The sequence below is a fragment of the Miscanthus floridulus genome, chromosome 5 (genome assembly GCF_019320115.1).
Source record: "Miscanthus floridulus cultivar M001 chromosome 5, ASM1932011v1, whole genome shotgun sequence".
Classification (NCBI taxonomy): Eukaryota; Viridiplantae; Streptophyta; class Magnoliopsida; order Poales; family Poaceae; genus Miscanthus; species Miscanthus floridulus.
In genome coordinates, this window is record NC_089584.1 from 104,152,945 (window position 1) to 104,172,181 (window position 19,237).

At 44.9% G+C, this 19,237-nt stretch overlaps 2 protein-coding genes across 2 annotated transcripts; both read left to right on the top strand.

Annotated features, from left to right (window-relative positions):
• Positions 1-3,901: 3,901 nt before the first annotated feature.
• LOC136455052 (extensin-like) lies at positions 3,902-4,273 on the top strand. The gene has a single exon (XM_066455237.1). The coding sequence runs from the start codon at positions 3,902-3,904 to the stop codon at positions 4,271-4,273; it is 372 nt and encodes a 123-aa protein (XP_066311334.1).
• LOC136450374 (nuclear pore complex protein NUP50A-like) lies at positions 3,975-8,179 on the top strand. Its single transcript, XM_066450773.1, has 2 exons — positions 3,975-4,328; positions 6,504-8,179. The coding sequence occupies exon 2, from the start codon at positions 6,522-6,524 to the stop codon at positions 7,947-7,949; it is 1,428 nt and encodes a 475-aa protein (XP_066306870.1). The 5' UTR covers positions 3,975-4,328; positions 6,504-6,521; the 3' UTR covers positions 7,950-8,179.
• Positions 8,180-19,237: the final 11,058 nt, after the last annotated feature.

Here is a 19,237-nt window from a genome sequence, read left to right on the forward strand (position 1 = left end):
CGGACGCGTCCGGTCGCTACTGGAACCTTACTAGAAACGACTGGACGCTGGGGTCCTGCGTCTGGTCACTTTAAGCAGTTGCGTCCGGTCATCACTTGACCGTTGAGATCAAGCAACTGAGGTTGAACGGAGGTGACATGTGGCAAGCATCCATTGACCGGACGCTGAGGTCCAGCGTCCGGTCGATATGACTGGCGCGTCCGGTCAACCCGAAAAATGCCCAGTGAAGGGGTAACGGCTAGTTTAGCCTATGGGGCTATAAAAGAAGGGGGTCTCGGCCATGGCTAGGGCTAAGCACCTTGGGGACTTTGTGTCCATGCTTGAGAGTGCTTGGGAGCCCTCCATCTCATATATACTTGATAGTGATCATCCGATTGTGTGAGAGAGCGATTCTAGTGCGATTGCATCGTGAGGTTGCATCGAGTGGCACTAGGTGATCGAGTTGCAAGCTGGTGGTGCTTGTTACTCTTGGAGGTTGCCACCTCCTAGATGGCTTGGTGGTGGTCTCCGTCGAAGCCCACAAGAAGCTTGTGCGGTGCTCCGAAGAAAAGCTTTGTGAGGGCATTGTGTTCGCCCCACGGGAGTCGCGAAGAGCAACTCTAGTTGAGTATGTCATTGAGCTACCCTCACTTTCGAGGTAGGTTCTTGCGGTGCCTGACGTGCGGGCTTGGCGGGTGATGCCAATTAGCCACCGAACCACCAAGTGAGCGGTCGACACAACAGGGACTAGCGTATTGGCAAGCACGTGAACCTCGGGAGAAAAATCGCCGTATTAACCTTGTTCTTCCCGTTGGTTTGGAAGCCCTTTACACATGCTTGTGATTACTTCTATATATATTGTGCTTGTGTAGTTGCTCTTGTAATTAGTTAGCTTGTGTAGCTCACTAGTTACCTTCTTGCTTGTGTAGCATAGAAATAGCTTCCTTGTGTGACTAATTTGGTTTGTGTAACCTTGTTAGTTACATTGCTTAGTTTGTGTAGCTAAGTATTTGCGCTCTCTAATTTGACATTGGTTGCCTTGTTATTGAGCATTGCTAGTGAGCTTAGTTGGCTTTGTGCTTTTGCTACTAGCATGTGTAGGAGCTCCCTATAGCTTAAAGTACTAGTGGCATAGGTTTGTGTGACCTTACTTCTAGAATTGGTTAGGTGAGCTCTCGCTAGCCTGGCACCTTTGTTGCTTAATTAGTATCTTTGGAAGGTGCTAGAGAATATAAATAGAGGGGTGTAGTCTTGGCTAGACCGATAGTTTTAATTCCGCACTTGTTTCGGTTAGCCGACGTGATTAATTTTAGAAATGACTATTCACCCCCCTCTAGTCCGCCATCTCGACCTTACAGTCGGACATACCGGTGCTGTTCTGCCTAACCCTCATATGAGGACTGATAAGCGCGTCAGTTCACCACGACGTCCACCAGGACAGAGTGGAGCGCTACGACCGGGAGACGACGCCTGCGCATGGCGCTAGTGACGGACAGGGCCACGACATGGAGCTGTCCCTATTGACGACTACAGGGTTGGCGGGACCTGTGTGAAGGAAAAGAAGGACCCAGCGATCCTGGAGGACTTATTCTCCTTCTCATTCTCCTCTTTTTCCTCCACTGTAACCCATGCTTTCTCTTGGCCTATAAAAGAAAAAGCAGGGCGTCCCATAAGGGGCACCGCAACATATCGCATCGATTCGGACCGGGACCCATTGAACCCCGAACCGATCAGAACACATAAGCATACAGCCGGGAAGCGACCGAGCTCTCGGCACCCATTCGCTTCTCTCACCAGACTTGGGAATTGTCCCTCTCTCGACCGTTTGTAACCCCTACTATAAACTTTTAGTGCTAGTAACACGAGTAACAGCAACGAACTGGACGTAGGGACATTCTGCCCAAACCGGTATAAACCTCGTGTCCTCTTAGCACACCATCCGAGCCAGACGCGCAATATTAGAAATTTACTAGTCGGTGGTAACTCGAAACACCGACAGTATTGTGCTCACCCCGCAGGAGCCGCGAAGAGCAACTCTACTTGAGCGTGTCATTAAGTTACCCTCACTTGGTTCGTGGGGTTCTTGCGGCGCTAAACGTGTGGGCTTAGTGTGGTCCTAATTAGCTGTCGAACCACCAAGTGAACAGTCGACACAACGGGGACTAGCGTGTTGGCAAGCACGTGAACCTCGGGATAAAAATTATCATGTCATCCTTGTCTTCCCGTTGGTTTACAATCCTCTTATACAAGCTTGTAATTACTTTCATATACATTGTGCTTGTGTAGTTGCTCTTGTAATTAGTTAGCCTGTGTAGCTTGCTAGTTACCTTCTTGTTTGTGTAGTTTGCTAGTTACCTTCTTGCTTGTGTAGCATAGAAGTAGCTCTCTTGTGTGACTAATTCGGCTTGAATAACCTTGTTTGTCACATTGCTTAGTTTGTATAGCTAAGTAATTTGTGCTCTATAATTTAGCTTGTGTAGTTTTGTTATTGAATATTGCTAGTGAGTTTATGTGGCTTTGTGCTTTTGCTTATTAGTGGCATAGGTTTGTGTGACCTTGCTCCTAGAATTTATTAGGTGAGCTCCTAGCTAGCTCGGCATCTTAGTGACTAGTTTATGATTTTAAGGTGCTTGAGAACATAGATAGAGGGGTGTAGTCTTGACTAGATCGATAGTTTTAATTCTATATTTGTTTTAGTTAGCCGGCATAATTAATTTTAGAAATGACTATTCATCTTACTCTAGTCCGCCATCTCAACCTTACAATCAGGCATAATATTCAGAACATTCATTGAAATGCAGAGCTCGGAAAATAATAAAGGGCTTTTGTTTACTGTGCAATGGGACAGCAAATGCAAGGCATAAATCAGTCTAATTCCGATTACAACATGGGTAGGTTTGGATATGAACAACTCCATTTTAGCCCTACATATCGGATCACACCATAGGCAGGTAACTGAAAGTTCACTTACATAAGAATCAGTACAGAGCAGAACCAAAATGACTAACTCTAGAGTATGTGTTGTAAGACCAATAATTCAATAATCACACCATTTGTTAACACTCCAATCAAATATATTGAGGTGTTCCGTGGCGACCAGATCTGACCAAAATAGTTAGGCTTCAAGAAATTTCTTGCGTGGCATATTCATTTTGTGTTGGCACATGACATCAAGAAAGCCATGTGGAAAAAATGCTCTTACTCTCTTCTGAATCAATTGTGCACGATTTAGGCAACATATAAGCCATGGCTGAAAGTACTGTGCTGATTTGTTGTGAGAGAAAAATACTGTTCGTTGGCTGAAAAAGTACGGCTTATAAGCCAAACGAACATGGCGAAGATCATACAGATGCTGAACAATCTCAAAAGCATTCATGTCATGACTCATGTATCTGAAGCTAAGGCATACAAAATATGGAAAAAAAATTGTTCTTAATGTCTTCCAAATCAATTGTGCATGCTTTAAGCAACATGTAAGATGATGCAGGTGCAGAACAATCTCAGAAGCAATCATGTCTGAAACTAATTCGTGGTGTATTAGCGGCATGGGAAAAAATAGGACACATGAACATTAGTAGAAAAGTACTTTATCGGATTCGAACCGATGACTTCTGTGTTACCAAGGCATTATTCTACCACTAAGTACGTATAATTTGAGAACCCTTACCATTCCAGAGTGCCCTATTAAGGTCTTCAATGGATCCATTTAGTACAACACATTGTCATCTATATACTAGGCTACAGATTAGCAGCACTGGTTCCCAAATTTGTTTGTTAGCTTCAAAAAACAAAGAGGCTCCAACCAAAGCAATGAGAAAATTGTGAGAAAAAGTAAAGGTAAGGCTAGTAATAACACATTGTTCTGCAATTAATCTGATGAAGGCACATTTGTGAAGGTAATTACAAATCTGCATAAGAAAGAATGGAGAATAACGTAGAACACAGAGAAGGGCGGACGCACGGGGGGCCGGAGCTGCAGCCCCCGGGGTCTTCAAAGCCCAGCCCAAAACTCCCGTCCCCGAGACGAGCGCCGCAGTACTCGCCCTCCGCGAGTCGCCCCGTGCCCCCGTCCGGTCGTCCCCATCCTCGCGAGCAGGGGTCGCGACTCCGCCGACTCGCCCGGTCCTCCGCCCTCCGCGGCCGGCTCCGCCTTCCGCCGCCCAGCTGCCCCGCCACCCGGAGGCCGGAGCGCCTCGCCGACGGCCAGCTGCCCCGCGCCGGCGCGCCCCCGCCTGGCCGCCTCAGCCCCCCGCTCAGGCACCCACGGCCCACGCCCAGCTGGCCAGCTGCCTAGGCCGCCGCAGGGCCTTCTGCAGTTCTGCTGCTCCTCTCTCCTGTTGCCTGCTGCGGTATTAGCTTTTTTTCTCTTAAACAACAAGTAGATTTTAGCTGAACGCATTTTGGTACCAAAATTGCAGTGTTTTTAGCTGAATTTGAGCCCCTGCAACTTCTAAACGGTGTAGATTTTGATCCATGTCCTTAAACAAGATCGGTGGACCTTTTTATGTTCAGAACATATTTGTTTATGATAGATTGAATCATGTACATGTGAATTTAGGAGAAATTCTTTGATGAACATGCTAACATGCTATCTTGACAATTCATCAAATTATCTACAGAAAAGGAATCCATCAAACTATCTACAGAGTAGCAATTGATTTTTTTTCTTCCATCACTTACCTCATCATATTTGTCGTCATTAAAAGTATTTTTTTTCAGGCTAATTGCTACTCATGTTGTTATATCATTACATATAGCAAGTGGAATAGAAGTCAAATCAGGCGGAATTATGTCAGTATATTGTTTACATGAATGGAATTTTAAACATGATTCTTTGGCTGGGTTGCATTATGCGTATGGTCTTGTTTGGAACTGCTTTTGGAGCAACTTTTCACTAGAAAAAAAAACGGTGGAGCAACCAAACACGAAACTTACCCGCGAAACAACTATGAGCCGTTTTCTTCGTTAAGCAGCCTGTGAGGAGCTTATCTCGTCTTTTTCTTGCCGTCCTCGAGCGCCTCCCCACCGCAAGTGCCTCCTAGTAGCCTGCCTCCACTGTGATGAGTTCCTCCCGCTGAGCGTCCTATTCATCAATGTGTGCTGCCCCACCCGCTGGCTGCCTCCCCACTGTGAGTGCCTCCTCTTCGATTGCCTCCTCACTGATGATCTCCCCACTGAGCACCATCCTACCGACGAGCACCGCTGGATCGACGTGCTGCCCGTGGATTGGAGCTGTCGCCCTCGACCACCGCATGTGCCACCCCACATCTGCGCACACCCTTGGCCTTCGCCTCCCTATCGCCGGCCGGCCAGTTCCACTAAGCAGCAGGAGCCCTGCAGCTTGCCCTCTCTTCTTGATTGGAAGAAGCCGGAAAAATAAAGCCACACACAAAATGCTTTGCTTTTTACATGAGAGCTCCAAAAAGTAGCTTTTGTGGGCAGCTAGCCATAAGCTAGCTTTCTATAAGTTTAAGCCATTGAAAACAGGGCTTATATGTATATTTAGTGTTTCAGATGTCAGGTTAGCTTGCACATCATTTCATCATATTTGAAACTTAGGGTTTGCCAGTGTTTTGCCAACATGATATTCTTTTTGCAGCTAGATGGAACTTATTGTCTGATGTATTATGTTAAGCAATATATTTTTCCTCAATTCATCATAAAATTTTGTTTGGTTATTGACACCAGATGGAGATTTAAAAAAAAACTGTGTTTATTTTGGCTTAATATAGATATATGTTCCATGCTACTTGGTCCAAAACACATGATACGATTGCCATGTTTTAATATTTGGGTGAGATAGTTTAATGCTATTGTTGGGTCTTGGGTGAGATAGTTTTATGGATACCATTCAAGTTTTCTTTTGGCAATTCCTTTTTGCACTTTGCACAGAACTTAACATGTGATACACTGTCAAGCAACATATTATTTCTTTCTTTAGATTACAAATTGTGTGGTTATTGATGCCAGGCCTAGTGCAAGCGGTAGAGTCTTACCACCTGTGACCGGAAGGTCCCGAGTTCGAGTCGCGGTCTCCTCGCATTGCACAGGCGAGGGTAAGGCTTGCCACTGACACCCTTCCCCAGACCCCGCACAGAGCGGGAACTCTCTGCACTGGGTACGCCCTTTATTGATGCCAGATAAGTTGAAAAAAAATTCCTATTTTGGCTTAGGTGGAGTCTATTGTACTTGCACCATGATTGTGCTGCTTGTTTGCCCTTGGCACTTCTTTGTTTCTAGATTGTATATAGGAAGGTCTTGTCAGGTTTCTTTTTCTTCTTTGTTGATAGTTTGATGGATTGCCAAGATACCATGTTAACATGTAAATTCCTGGACTACTTTTTGGCTGTTTATGTGTCACTAGGAAGCAGATTGAGCTATCACTCTAATATAAACCTTATCTTTAGATTTAACTCTACATTTTCATTTCTGATGAATTGTGGCACCCTACCTGTTACTGTTTTTTGGTGGCTCATGGGACTATTTCTTTTTACTGTTTCTAAGTTCTTTTGTTTGAATTTCAGGTGCTATCAACTTGGAAGATGTCAGATGAGGAACAAGCCCCAAGCTCTAGGAAGAGGGTTGCAGGTACCCAAATCAACAAGGATAATCCTGAGCCTGATGATGATGGACCAGAGCAAGAGATGGGTACATTTAAGAAAGCTACTGAGGAAGTTATGGCAACCCAGAGAATTGTAAAGGTTCGGCACCAGCAGACGTCATCAGCTCCTTCTTCTAATCCTTTCTCTGCAATCAGATTTGCCCCCACTGATTCTAGTGCTCAAACAAGCGCCCCTGTCCCAGAGGTCCAACCTTCAGATGTCAAAGCTGACGAGGGAAGCAATGGTAGTGGGAAACATACTTTGTCTGTGCCAGACAAGAATGCAGGCTCTGGTGTAAATACCGACTCCGCTGCCACAACTGAAGCACCACCTCAACCTGTTGAAACCAGTGACAAGGCAGAAGACACAAAGGATGAATCTGGTGGAGACAAAGTGGTAGTTGGAGAACCCAAAGAAAGTAGCTCCATGCCATCTGAAGTTGAGGGCAAAACAAAAGAGGGAGATGCTGAAGAAAAGGAAAGGGCAGATGAAGCTGGAAATAACGATAAAATTAGCAAGGATGATACTGAGAAGAAAGATGGAGGTGAATCAGAGACCAAGGATGGCTTCTCTGATGAGCAGAGAGATGCTGATAAAATTAGCAAGGATGATACTGAGAAGAAAGGTGGAGGTGAGTCAGAGCAGAAAGATGCTGATAACAAAGGGCATACATCATCAGCAACACCCCTTTTCTCGTTTAAGAATCTGTCAAGTGGTCAAAATGCTTTCACAAGTCTGACCGGAACTGGATTTTCAAGCACATCATTCTCGTTTGGCTCAGCCTCTAAAGATGGCTCAAGTTCTGGCCCCCTGTTTGGGCTGAAAGCTGATGGTTCTTCGTTCCCTTCTTTTAATCTTGGTACTGCCAACAACGGGAGTTCTGCCACAGTGCTTGCTACTTCAGCAGAGGCACCCAAGAAATTTGCTATGACAGAGGGTCCTGTTGAAACTGGTGAAGAAAATGAGAACGCTGTATTTACTGCTGATTCGGCTTTGTATGAGTACCTAGATGGGGGCTGGAAAGAAAGAGGAAAAGGTGAACTGAAGCTGAACGTCCCTGTATCTGGCGGTGAGAGTGGTGAGAGAGCCCGGCTCGTCATGAGGACAAAAGGCAACTACCGGCTGGTCCTGAATGCAAGCCTCTACAACGACATGTCACTCAAGGACATGGACAAGAAAGGCGTGATGTTTGCCTGCATGAGCAGCATTGGGGAGTCACCGAGCAGCCTTGCCACATTTGCTCTGAAGTTCAAGGACACAGTCACCAGGGAGGAATTCAAGGATGCGGTGGAGTCTCACAAGACAAGCAAGGCACCGGACGTGCAGCTGAAGACGCCCGAGAACTCTCCGAAGGCAGCAGAAGTCTGAAGCTGCACTCGGGTCACGCTTACTCATCCTTTGTACGTGTCCAGGAAGGAGCTGAGAGATACTTTCTGTTATTGCGGAGTTCAAGAATCTGGTGTCATGACATGATGTCCTGAGTTGTGTTTGCATACGGTTCCCTGGTGCTGTTTTTGGAACAGTGGGTAGCCTGTCGAACTTTCATTATTACAGTCATAATAATCTTAGAATCCTGGAAATGAGACTCGTTAGATCTATTTGCTCGTCTTGTGCTCCGTTACGTTTGTTCTATCGGTTATCGGTTAAGCTATGCGTGACGTGCTATCTAGTTATTGTGTCATGAATGAAATATATGCAATTATGGGTGTCCTGGTTATTATATTCCACTGAGGGCTTGTTTGGATACATTCGTATCTATTTCAATCCATATGTATTGGATTAGATTGAAAAATCAACTAATTTTGATCTTAATACACGCGGATTAAGGTGGATATGAGTTCATCTAAAAGCCCTGACATGGAATATTGTTTTTCACTGCACCGTCTAGTCTCCGGGCAAGTTTCACTCTCTGGCCTTCGCTGGACAAGGGCCTGTTTTTAAAAGCTTATCGAAACAAGCCATCAAGATTCAAGAAGCAATGCTTGCCGTCACCAATCAGGAAGAAAGGAAACAACATCATTCACTTTGCCAAGTTCCTGGAATCGGATCCGTCTAAGCAAAAAAAGCCTATTATTTTTGCATTTTCCCTCTAATGAATAATTATGCATTTCTATTGATAAGTCCATTCATCCATTTTTTTTTTGGTTCTTCATCCTTGTGTAGATGTATTTGTAGATGTGCATCAACTCATCTTACAAATTGGGTTAGAATTTTATTTTTGCAACTGTTTACATTAAAAAGATAGTTAATGCCTCACTATAGAGTTTTGCACAAGGTCTAAAATTTTCTAGGATAGCCCTAGAGCGAGAGTCACGCGGAGCCTATGAGACAACCGGGTTGACGCCCTCGTCGGGTGCGGACATCAATGGTGGAGGCGGGCGGCACCAGGAAGGATGGATGAATGGAATGGGCACTCCAATGGATCTCCTTGTGTAGAGATGGAAAAGAAGAAAGAAAAAGGAGAGAGAGTGAATGTTAGACTGACGAGTGGGTCCCGAATGAAATATACGGATTGAGGGCTTTTTTTGCGCAAAGTCTAGGAGGCGACTGGTCGCGCTCCAACTCCCCCGCACGACACCAGGCCGTGACGGGCCGGCCCAGCAGACACCCCCTCCCTTCATCCAACGTTGCGGCCAACACCCCGAGCTCCCAACTGCTTCTTTCCCCTTTCGTTCCGGCAGCGCATACGGGCCAACGAATCCGGCGTTGATGGCGGAACGCAACCGGCGAACGGTTGTGGACGGAGTTGCGGCGGGCGACGACGAAGGAAGTTCTTGGATTTCGCCGCGCGTCCAGATCGCCACTTTGTTCTGCATCTGCCTCGACGTGGTTGGGCTCCGACCCCAACAGCGGTTGTGGCAGCCTGGCGGTCCTCCCCCACCCCGACGGCGGTTCTCCCTCCAGCCGCGAGCCCGCGAGCGCCCCTCCCGCTGGAGCTCGTCGGAGGTCACCGGGCCCGCGCTCCCCGCCCGTCCGCTCTGGTCCGAGCTCCTCCCGCCTCCGTGGCTGCGCCGCCCACCGCCAGCCGTCCGTGGCCGTGCCGCCCGCTGCCGGAGCACGCAGACCGCCATGGCCCGCCGCCGGAGCTCGTAGGACCGTTAGACCTCCACGCGCTCCCGCCCAGCCATGGCCGAGCCTCCAGCCGCCCACCGGAGCTCGCCCCGCTCATGTATTCTATACACATGGCTTGTGCGCATGGTGAATCTGAGACTGGCCTTCCCAGCTCGATGTGCGCCTGATACTGAAAAGGATTTTTGGGCACTGAGAGGGATTTCCCAATAACACGAGTAGCAGCTGGCATTTGAGAGGCTACTGATTCTGATATGCTAAAATCAGTTTAGTATATTTAAGTATCATCCAGTATATCGGAGCTCTTCTTGATGGTTTTTGTCTTCGATCATGTGTTCTAATTGCTGTAACCTTAGTTCGGTATTGATTGATTCAGACCTGCACATTACCGCATCTTTCTTTGCAGTGCTAATGCATCTTGTAAAATTCTGAATGTACTGAATGTCTTTGCCATCCTGATCGAGGAAAAAACATGGCGAAGAATTCAGGAAGATTGGATGTGTTTCGTAATTGATAGTTTTTTTTTCTCATTGTTTCTTTGTTTCATTTTTCAGTCATGTTTTTTTAATTTTAGATTTTAGTCACCCTTCTAGGTTCGAACGTGTATAAGAATTTGCCTTCCAGTTTCTTTTTTTAGGCTAGTGTTTTTTTTTTCAGGTTTTTTAGTTTCAGTTTTTAGTCCTGTTTTTTTAGTTTCAGTTCTGTCATCTTTTTAGGTTTGAATGCACTCCTAAATCCTATGTATTAGTCGTATATTGAATTATTTCATCTTTTTCTCAATTATGTGTTTTGTGTTTTCTGGTTGTTAATTTTTTTAGTCACAGGTAATTTCAGTTTCGAAGGGCGGACCTGGTGCAAGCGGTAGAGTCTTACCGTCTATGACCAGAAGGTTCCGGGTTCGAGTCGCGGTCTTTCCGCATTGCACAGGCGAGGGTAAGGCTTGCCACTAACACCTTTTCCCAGACCTCGCACAGAGCGAGTGCGCTCTGCACTGGGTACGTCTTTTTTTTTTAGGTAATTTCGGTTTCATTTTTTCCACTGATTTGTACTACTGAGCCACTTGTGATGAGATATATGAAATAAGACTACGACATATGTGTTTCAAAATAGTTTATAGGTACCGACAACTTATGTTATATATGTCGTAGCTATTTATGTATTAAGCATGTAGCAACCTGTATATTAACCTTCTAACAAATTATATATACTAGCAAACGATAACAACTTATGTATTAAGCGTGTAGCAACTTATTTGTCAATTTTAGTTTTCATTATTAGATGTGACTTTCAATTGTATGTCTTTCCAAATCCTGCATATTAGTTGCCTCACGTACAATGTATAAGTTGTTACAAAAGGATAGCTATTGCACACATAAGTTGCCACAAAAGAATTTGCCTTCCAGTTTCAGTTTTCATTAGTTTTTTTTCGGTTTTTTTAGTTTTAGTTTTTAGTCTTGTGTTTTTTAAATATTTTTTTTGTTTCAGTTATCAGTCACCCTTTTTAGGTTTGAATGCACTCCTAAACCCTACATATTAGTTATATAATAACTTATTTTTTCTCAATTATTTGTTTTGTTTTCTGGTTGTTAATTTCTTTTTTAGTCACGGGTAATTTCAGTTTCATTTTTGTTTTGTCATCGTTTCTTTTAGTTTCAGTTTTATGTTTTTTTTATTTTTAGTTTTTAGTTTTTTTGTTTCATTATTAGTCAAGTTTTTTTTTATTGTTTTTAGTTTCAGATTTTACTCACATTTTTAGATTTGAATGTGTTCCTAAATCCTGCATATTAGTTTCTACAAAAGGGTAGCCATTGAACACATAAGTTGCCATAAAAAAATTTGCTCCTAGTTTTAGTTTTCCGTCTTGTTTTTTTCTGTGTTTTTTATTTCTGTTTTCATTTTTTAAAATTTTAGTTTTCAGTCACCGTTTTAGGTTCGAATACCTTCCTAAATCCTGCATATTAGTTGCTTCACCTACGATGTATAAGTTGCATATTTTTATATTTTCATTCTTTTTTTAGTTTCAATTTTTAGTCTTTTTATTTTTTTATTTCAGCTTTCAATTTTCTTTTAGGTTCAAATGCCTTCCTAAATTATGTAGTTGCCTCACCTACCATGTATAAGTTATTACAAAAGGGTCGCCAATGCATACATAAGTTGTCACAAAAGAATTTTCCCCTAGCTTGTGCAACAACTTTTATTTTTAGGTTTGTTACAATAATTTGCCCCCTAGCTTGTGCAACACCTTATATTTTTAGGTTTGCTGTAATAATTTGCCCCACAAGTTGTACAACTATAGTATTACATGGTAGTAACTTCTTTTGATATTTTTTGTCCCCCAGCTGCATACTATGTACCAACTTTAGCTTTACATGGTAGTAATTTTTGATTTTTGGCCCGCTGAGCTTGTGCATACCATGTAAAAATTTTAGTATATTTTTGGAGTAGCAAGTTTAGTATTACATGGCGGCAACTTCTTCATAAATCTCCTAGTATATTTTACACATAAATTGCTACTAAAATAAAATTCTTCGAAACATAGGCAAATTGGGTCTAATTTTGTTCGTTTCGTCACGTGGAACACACCAGTGCAAACGGAATTGAAAACGGATATATCATTCAAAATTATAGCAATTTTAAAAAAATATTCAGCTTTTTTTTTGTGCTTGCATCACCTTGCGTCATCGCATGCTGCAGGATCGGGGGAGGGAGTGGGGGCGAAGCGGAGAAGCCACATTCACCAGGGGTGAGTAAGGATGGCAACGGGGATGTACCCGTCGGGTATCGCCGGAACGTTCTCTTCCTCGCTACGAAGAATTTATCCCGTCCCCGTCCCTGTTAACTGTCTTGGGTATAGATTTTTGTCCATCCCCGTACCCGTCGGGCATCGGTCAGGTAACAGATACCCGACGGGTATTGCATACCCGATAAACAAGGACACTTGGGGTCGCAGCTTTGCAATCAGAGACATTTCTTCTTCACCCAGGTATAAGTGTCGGGGTCTCGGAGATGCCGAAGAGAAGGAGCGAGGTTGCGAGGAGGACGAGCAAAGGTGGCAGAGAGACCGAATTGAGGAAAGCGATGAGCACGGGCGCTCGTGAGGCAGGCGTGCTTGTGTTGCTAGCAGAGATGGTGAGAAAAAATTGAACTAGGGTTCCTAGAACACACAAACTATATATATGATTGTTCAGATTTGGGTCAAAATACCTATATTGAGCTTCTTTGGGCCTGATACTCGCATGACAGCTCAAATAGTCGGGTTCCCCAACGGGTAACGGGGACGGATAAACAGGGAACGTTCTCATACCTGCTATACCCGTCGGGGATGGATTCTTGTCCATTTAAATGTCCGCGGGTAAAGATATGATCCTATCCCCGTCTTCTAATGGATCAAATATCCATCGGGTATCGGGGCCCGTTGCCATCTTTAGGAGCGAGGGGGACAGGAGTGGGGGGATCGGACACGTGTATCGATGTCGGACAGGGTCGTGCCTCTGCTTCTGCGCGACTCGTCGCGGCTCATCGTCGTCCTTTTTTTTTGAGTTAGTGCAATTATTTTAAACCTCAAAAGTAGGAGAGTCCTCAAACTCCAAGTAAAGATCTGGTTCCTTCCTGAAGTTATTATTAAAATGTTATTTAACCTACCATGCTCTGACCATCCCTGGGCTTATGCCTGTGTTTGTTTTAGCCCAACAAGCCTAAAATTAGTCCAACCACCATCTCTATGCCAAGAGCATCTCCAGGAGCTTTTTTTTTAATTATTCTAAACCATCATTTTGAGGACTATTTTAATAAAATCTCTCTATATATATATCTTTTTAGCCTCCAACAACTTCTATCTTATGTGCATTTTAGAGGGCTAACCCCGTTCTCCATCTTTAGGTACGAGAAATCTAGAATAAGAGGATGACAATATTTGAAGATATGCGGAGAGATATTTTTTTACGAAAATCTTTATTCTTATCAATGCAGAAGGATATAAAAAGGCTACTAAAGTTGTTCTAACGTGTTCTAATTTTATGTTTTGGCTCAACTGGGCCAACACTTGCAAACATTTTTTTTTGTTATTTCCTTACCTATTTCTCTCTTTTTTTTCACGCCCACACTAGCAAACATCTATTCTTTTTTTTTTGAGGGGAGCAAACATCTATTCAACTGGGCCAGCACTAGCAAACTTTGGTGCTAGACAATTCCCCAAATCCAAAGCCTTGCTGCTCGGAGCTGTACTACGCGCCGACTAGCGCACAGGAAGATTGGCGCAACGAGCCGCAGGGTGGTGCCCGCCGGCCATCGCGTCGACATCAACCAGCCGGCTTACTCCATGGACGCACCCAGGACCTGCACTGGACGCGCGATTTTGGAGCGGCTGCAACTGGCGCAGCGCTTCACTTCGTTGCTTCGAATCTCGAGCAGCGACTGTGGTGGGAGCTCGCCGCCGCGGGCGACGCGTGGCGAGCCTGGCGGCTGCTCAGAGCTTGGTGTGTTAGCTCGCACGGCGTCACTGGTCCTCCAATGCCAAGCGTGACGTCGTTGGGGCCACGGTATGTTTGGCCTCTTCTCATCTGGTTGTTTAATTTAAGTAGCTCAGAATTTATTAATAAAATAAATGATTTGATCGTCTTTTGGATGAGGGGCACTATCTATATGATCACGGAAATCCTTCGGTTGTTGGCATAGCTATATGATTTTTTAGGGTTTCATTTAGATCTATACTACTAGATCATAAGGACTAAGCTCCAAGCGACCAAACAGGTGTCCCCTGTATTTGGCAGATCACTAGGCTATAATTTTTTTATTAAACAAAAAAATTGTTTACACCAAAATTTGGAAGAAAAAGTCGCAGGGACTCGAAAGCTCCTAGGATCATGTCACCAAGAAATAAATTGCGTGCGGATCGGAAACAACTGATTCGGATACAGAAATTGGAATCGGCTCTCCTCGGATAGCGCCAGCGGATAGCAACAAAGGCTACGTTTGGCGCCAAGTCGAAACATGCCGGACCAGGAGACTTGCTTGAGACCGACATGATGCTTAGAGACTTCAGAGGGAATACATCTAAGACCCGGGGGGGCAATAAACGTCGAGTTGACAATCAGGAGTAAAACTCTACTCACCACGTTCTTTGTCATCGATGGAAAAGGCTCATACAGTTTACTCCTCGGTCGTGACTAAATTCACGCAAACTGTTGTGTGCCATCAACCATGCATCAATGTTTGATTCAATGGCATGGGGATGATGTCGAGGTGGATCGCGCTGATGAGTCTGTGAGCATCGCAACAGCCGATCCAGTGTTTTGGGAATTAGGAGACTTCGAATGCCTTTCTAGCAAAACATGGGAAGGAGGCTTCATCAGGATTAATAATGAAGGCCAACAGCCGGTTCAAGCAATCGGCTCTGAAAGTTTATTTTAATTAATAATCGTGGCATCGCATCGGCCATTGAGTTAAGGAAAAATAAACATTGAGTCTTGGAAATGGGTTTAGGCCGACGTATGTGAATGCTGAGTTAAAGTGTAAGTGCGATTCAGAGTTAATGGATTTCTTAAGAGAAGTTCTGTTTCGCTTAATAGGATGTTTGACTTGGATTGATCGATCGTTTGATCTTTGGAATGAAAAATGCATGAAGAGATGTTATCCTAACATCTGAATTTAATACCGATTCGTTCTCGGCTCCAATAGTCAATACCAGGAGGGTATCGCCTCTAGTTCAAAAAGTAAAAATCTTCAAAGATAGTAAAAACTGATATGATATGTATCGCCTATAGAGCAAAAAACAAAAAGAGCAAGAAACATTCACAATCATACACGAAGGCATTGCATTGAAGCATATCCATAGAAGAACAGGGATCTTTGTTTATCAGATTACCCTAAGTACAAACTAATCAAAGACTTTGTTTACTACATCTTGAGCGGATGTGATGTCCACTATGGCCTCCGCTACCACGACAAACTCTTCCAGCAGGTCCTCGTGCTCCTCAGGGTCATCGCCTACCGAGAAGCCGGTCTCCATGGCGTGAAGCTCGTGCCCTGTCTGAACCCGCGCCGCGGTCAGCGCCACTGATTGCACCGTGGCAAACGCCGTGGAGGGTGATTTCCCGAACATGGGCCGGGATGTCTTGGAGACGAGCATCGATAGAGGAACCCCGGGCATTGACGGCGTTCACAGCCACGTTCGCTGCCAGTTGGAGAGACTCCAACTGCGCTGTCAGGGCTGATGATCACAGAAGAGGAAGAATTATCAAGATAAAAATAACCGAGATCAGAATAAGGGTGTCCCTGAGGCTCATCTTACCTGCCACCGCAGCATCCGATTCAGTTAACCACGCTCGAGCGGCGTTAGCCTCTTCCTCGGCCGCATGAAGAGCGGCCTGGGAAACCTCGAGGCGAATCTCTAGTTGGCCGATCTCCCAAGTCGCCTCGGAGTAATGGTTCTGAGCCATCCTCCACTCATAAAGGTAGTGCCAAGTGTCGTCGCCGTTGTAGGAGTCGGAAGAGTCCAACGACGAGGCCATCAAAGAAGGTGCGGCGTCAGAAAGCCCACCGGCCCTAGGAAGAGGACGGAGACTGTCATTCACAACAAACCTATAGGCGAGTCAGAACTATTTATCATCATAAACAAGAAATATCGATCTCACCTCATGCGCCGGAGACGCTGGTTCATTGGCATATTCTCTTCCGGGATTTCCTCCACCGTGCGCTTGCGTCGGTTGTCTTCGTCGGCCATAAAGAATGATTGGATCTACGAAGAGGAGAAGAAAAACTGCTACAGGGTTTTCGGTAGGCGAAGAAGAGTAAAGGAACAGTTGTGGACGGAGATGTGTTCGAGACAGAAGCCATCGGCTGGTATTTGAAGACAAAGTGAAGGGACGGATGCCTCGGAACGCACAAAAGGCAATCGCAATTAGTAGGAGGCGAAGCGTCACTTCACTAATAACGAAGAGATTACAGCACCAGATGAATGAGGATAGAAGATCGAAGGGTTCTCTTAATGAAAGCCGTGTTTTCAGACTTAAATAAATTAAGATCAGAAGTCTGGAATCGATTGTATCAAATCGGCTCTTTAGCCGAAGGAGGAGGCATGAGTAAACAACGGAGAATATGATCGGTTCTACACAAGATACGCGTTGACATGCGGATCTCAAGTCTAGGACCTCATGGGTCGCTCTCGGTATTTCTATTCGAATGGCATCAGCTCTCGTGGGCTATTGACTTCTCCGGCTGATCTAGAGATACTCTCGAAGACATACTTATGACGACCAAAGGGCGAGATAGCCGGTATGGTCACCTAATCAGGGGAAACCTTATCGGCTCAGGCATTACACGCTTGGTACATTTTGGAGACACTAGGAGGAGAAGAAGGATTCGAATGGGGAATATTTGAAGGAATATTACCATAATGTTTGGATTTATATTTGACAACCAATTTTCTTGGCTAGCCGATACCAGAAGGGTATCGCTTCTAGTGCAAAAAAATAAACCCAGGAGGGTAAAAGACCAGCACAATGTATATCGCCCAAAGTGAACACGAACGAGGTATGAAGCACGGAGCAAAGGAGAATCACTCAAGGCGAAGAAGTTGTTTGCCAAATGTCGCCTATTACAAACTACAGGACGGAAAAAACTTTGCTTACTATATCATCGGCCAGGGTATTGAAAGCTATAGAATTGGCAACACTCATAAAATCCTCAACCAAGCGCTCATGCTCCCCAGGGTACGCTGCAACTGGAAAACCATGGGGAAGAAGCTGAAGATTATGACCCGAATAGGCTTGGCAGCAGCCAATGCCATGGCGGCTCCATGACGAACTCTATGAAGGGTGACCTCCCTGATACGATTTAGGATGTCGTGCAAGCGAACCATCGGAACGGTGCCCCTGGCATTGACAAATCCTGCTGCATGATCCGTAGCTGATCGAAGACTCTCCGGTTGGGCAGATAGATCTAAAAGATTCAAAGGGGAGATGATCAGAGCCTTGAAGATGAAACTGAAAGAGAGAAGAGGATATGACATGTATCTTACCCATAATCCTGGCCTCGGCCTTGGCCAATCTATCCTCCACTGAATCAACCCCGGGAGGTGATCGATATCTAACCATGCCCAGGGTCGATTCTACGAGGGAGAGGCATTCAGCGAGGCTCTAGCCATGCCGATCGATGGAGGCAAGCAAATCGTCATCGTCAATCTGCCTCCTCTAACGACAAAGGAACTAGCGACGAGCTATCGACAAAGTGGGCCCCAAAGGCCAAACGAAATTGGCTCTATTCCCCGAGGCAGTGAGGGCATCACGAGATGCACCCTCTTGATGATGGATGCGCTGGTACGATGATATAGATCCATCGAGGCCCTCCACAGCAGGCATCTTGCTGTTCTCCATAATCTCAAACCTACGGAAGAGCAGGAACTGTATAATGATGCAGAAGGTTTGAGGCAAAGCGGGTTGTTGTTAGATCCACAACCATGGCCCGTATATATAGCCCTAGGATGCGGAAAGATAGATTTCACCAAGGATGTGAATCAGAAACGGAAATGGATCAGCACTCCAGAAATTCAGGGGATGGATAATGAAGAGATAACGGACTCGAATTTATTACTTCCCCAAATTACAAAATATCGTGGGGTGGATACATTGATCAGGGATTAACTCACCAGAACTTCTTTGGATTGAAGGGAGTCCGAATTTCCATAAGGTTGAAACTCATTGTGAACCAAGTCACATCGGCCCATCAATAAAGTTATATCCGAGAGGAAGAAAAGTCGCCCACCTAACATATGCTCAACGGATTTCTTAATAAATTGAGGAACTATAGGAAAGAAGCCTAAGGCTTTTCCGGTGGGTGTTTGGAGGAATAACAAGGGGAAGGTGATCACACATTCTAGCCATCGTAAACACTAGAACAACTTTGTGAGCATGGAGAGAAGACTCAGGTAATATCACAAAAATTCTTCTAACCGCAATGACTGGTCTTCTTGCTCAACGAGGCGCTAGGATAAGTAACGCAATCACCCTATGCACAAGAATTCTTCTAACCGCTCAAGATCTTCATAACAAGAGGGCAAATCAAGGAGGGTCTGGTGGAACTAGAGGCACTCGAGAGAGTAGATGAAAACAAAGCATGGCTGAATTGTTGAGCTGCTCTCGCCAGAGTCAGATGGGAATTTTATATCCGGCCTGGGAAGATGAATCTAAGTGCCCGAGAAGCAGTGACGCTCTTGCAAAAAAGTTTTGAGACATGGGCTTATGAGTGGACGCAGGCAACGACAAATAGTGGACCCCAGATCAAGGTTTTCTACCCGTGATTGTGGATCAATCAGGGATGCCAACATGATAATTTTGGAATAAAATTACTTTTATCCCAAAATTAGGGGGCATGTGTTTACAATGAAATTTGGAATAAAAAGTCGCAGGGACTCGAAAGCTCCTAGGATCATGTCACCAAGGAATAAATTACGTGCAAATCGAAAATAGCTGATTCGGATGCAGAAATTGGAATCGACTCTCCTCAGATAGCGCCAGCGGATAGCAACAAAGGCTACGTTCGGTGCCAGGTCGAAACGTGCCGGACTCTACAGAAAGGGAAAGATTAGAGTT

What these genes read in the sequence shown, in the direction of transcription:
- LOC136455052 (XM_066455237.1), top strand. Translation starts at nt 3,902, where the DNA reads ATGGAGAATAACGTAGAACACAGAGAAGGGCGGACGCACGGGGGGCCG.
- LOC136450374 (XM_066450773.1), top strand. Translation starts at nt 6,522, where the DNA reads ATGTCAGATGAGGAACAAGCCCCAAGCTCTAGGAAGAGGGTTGCAGGT.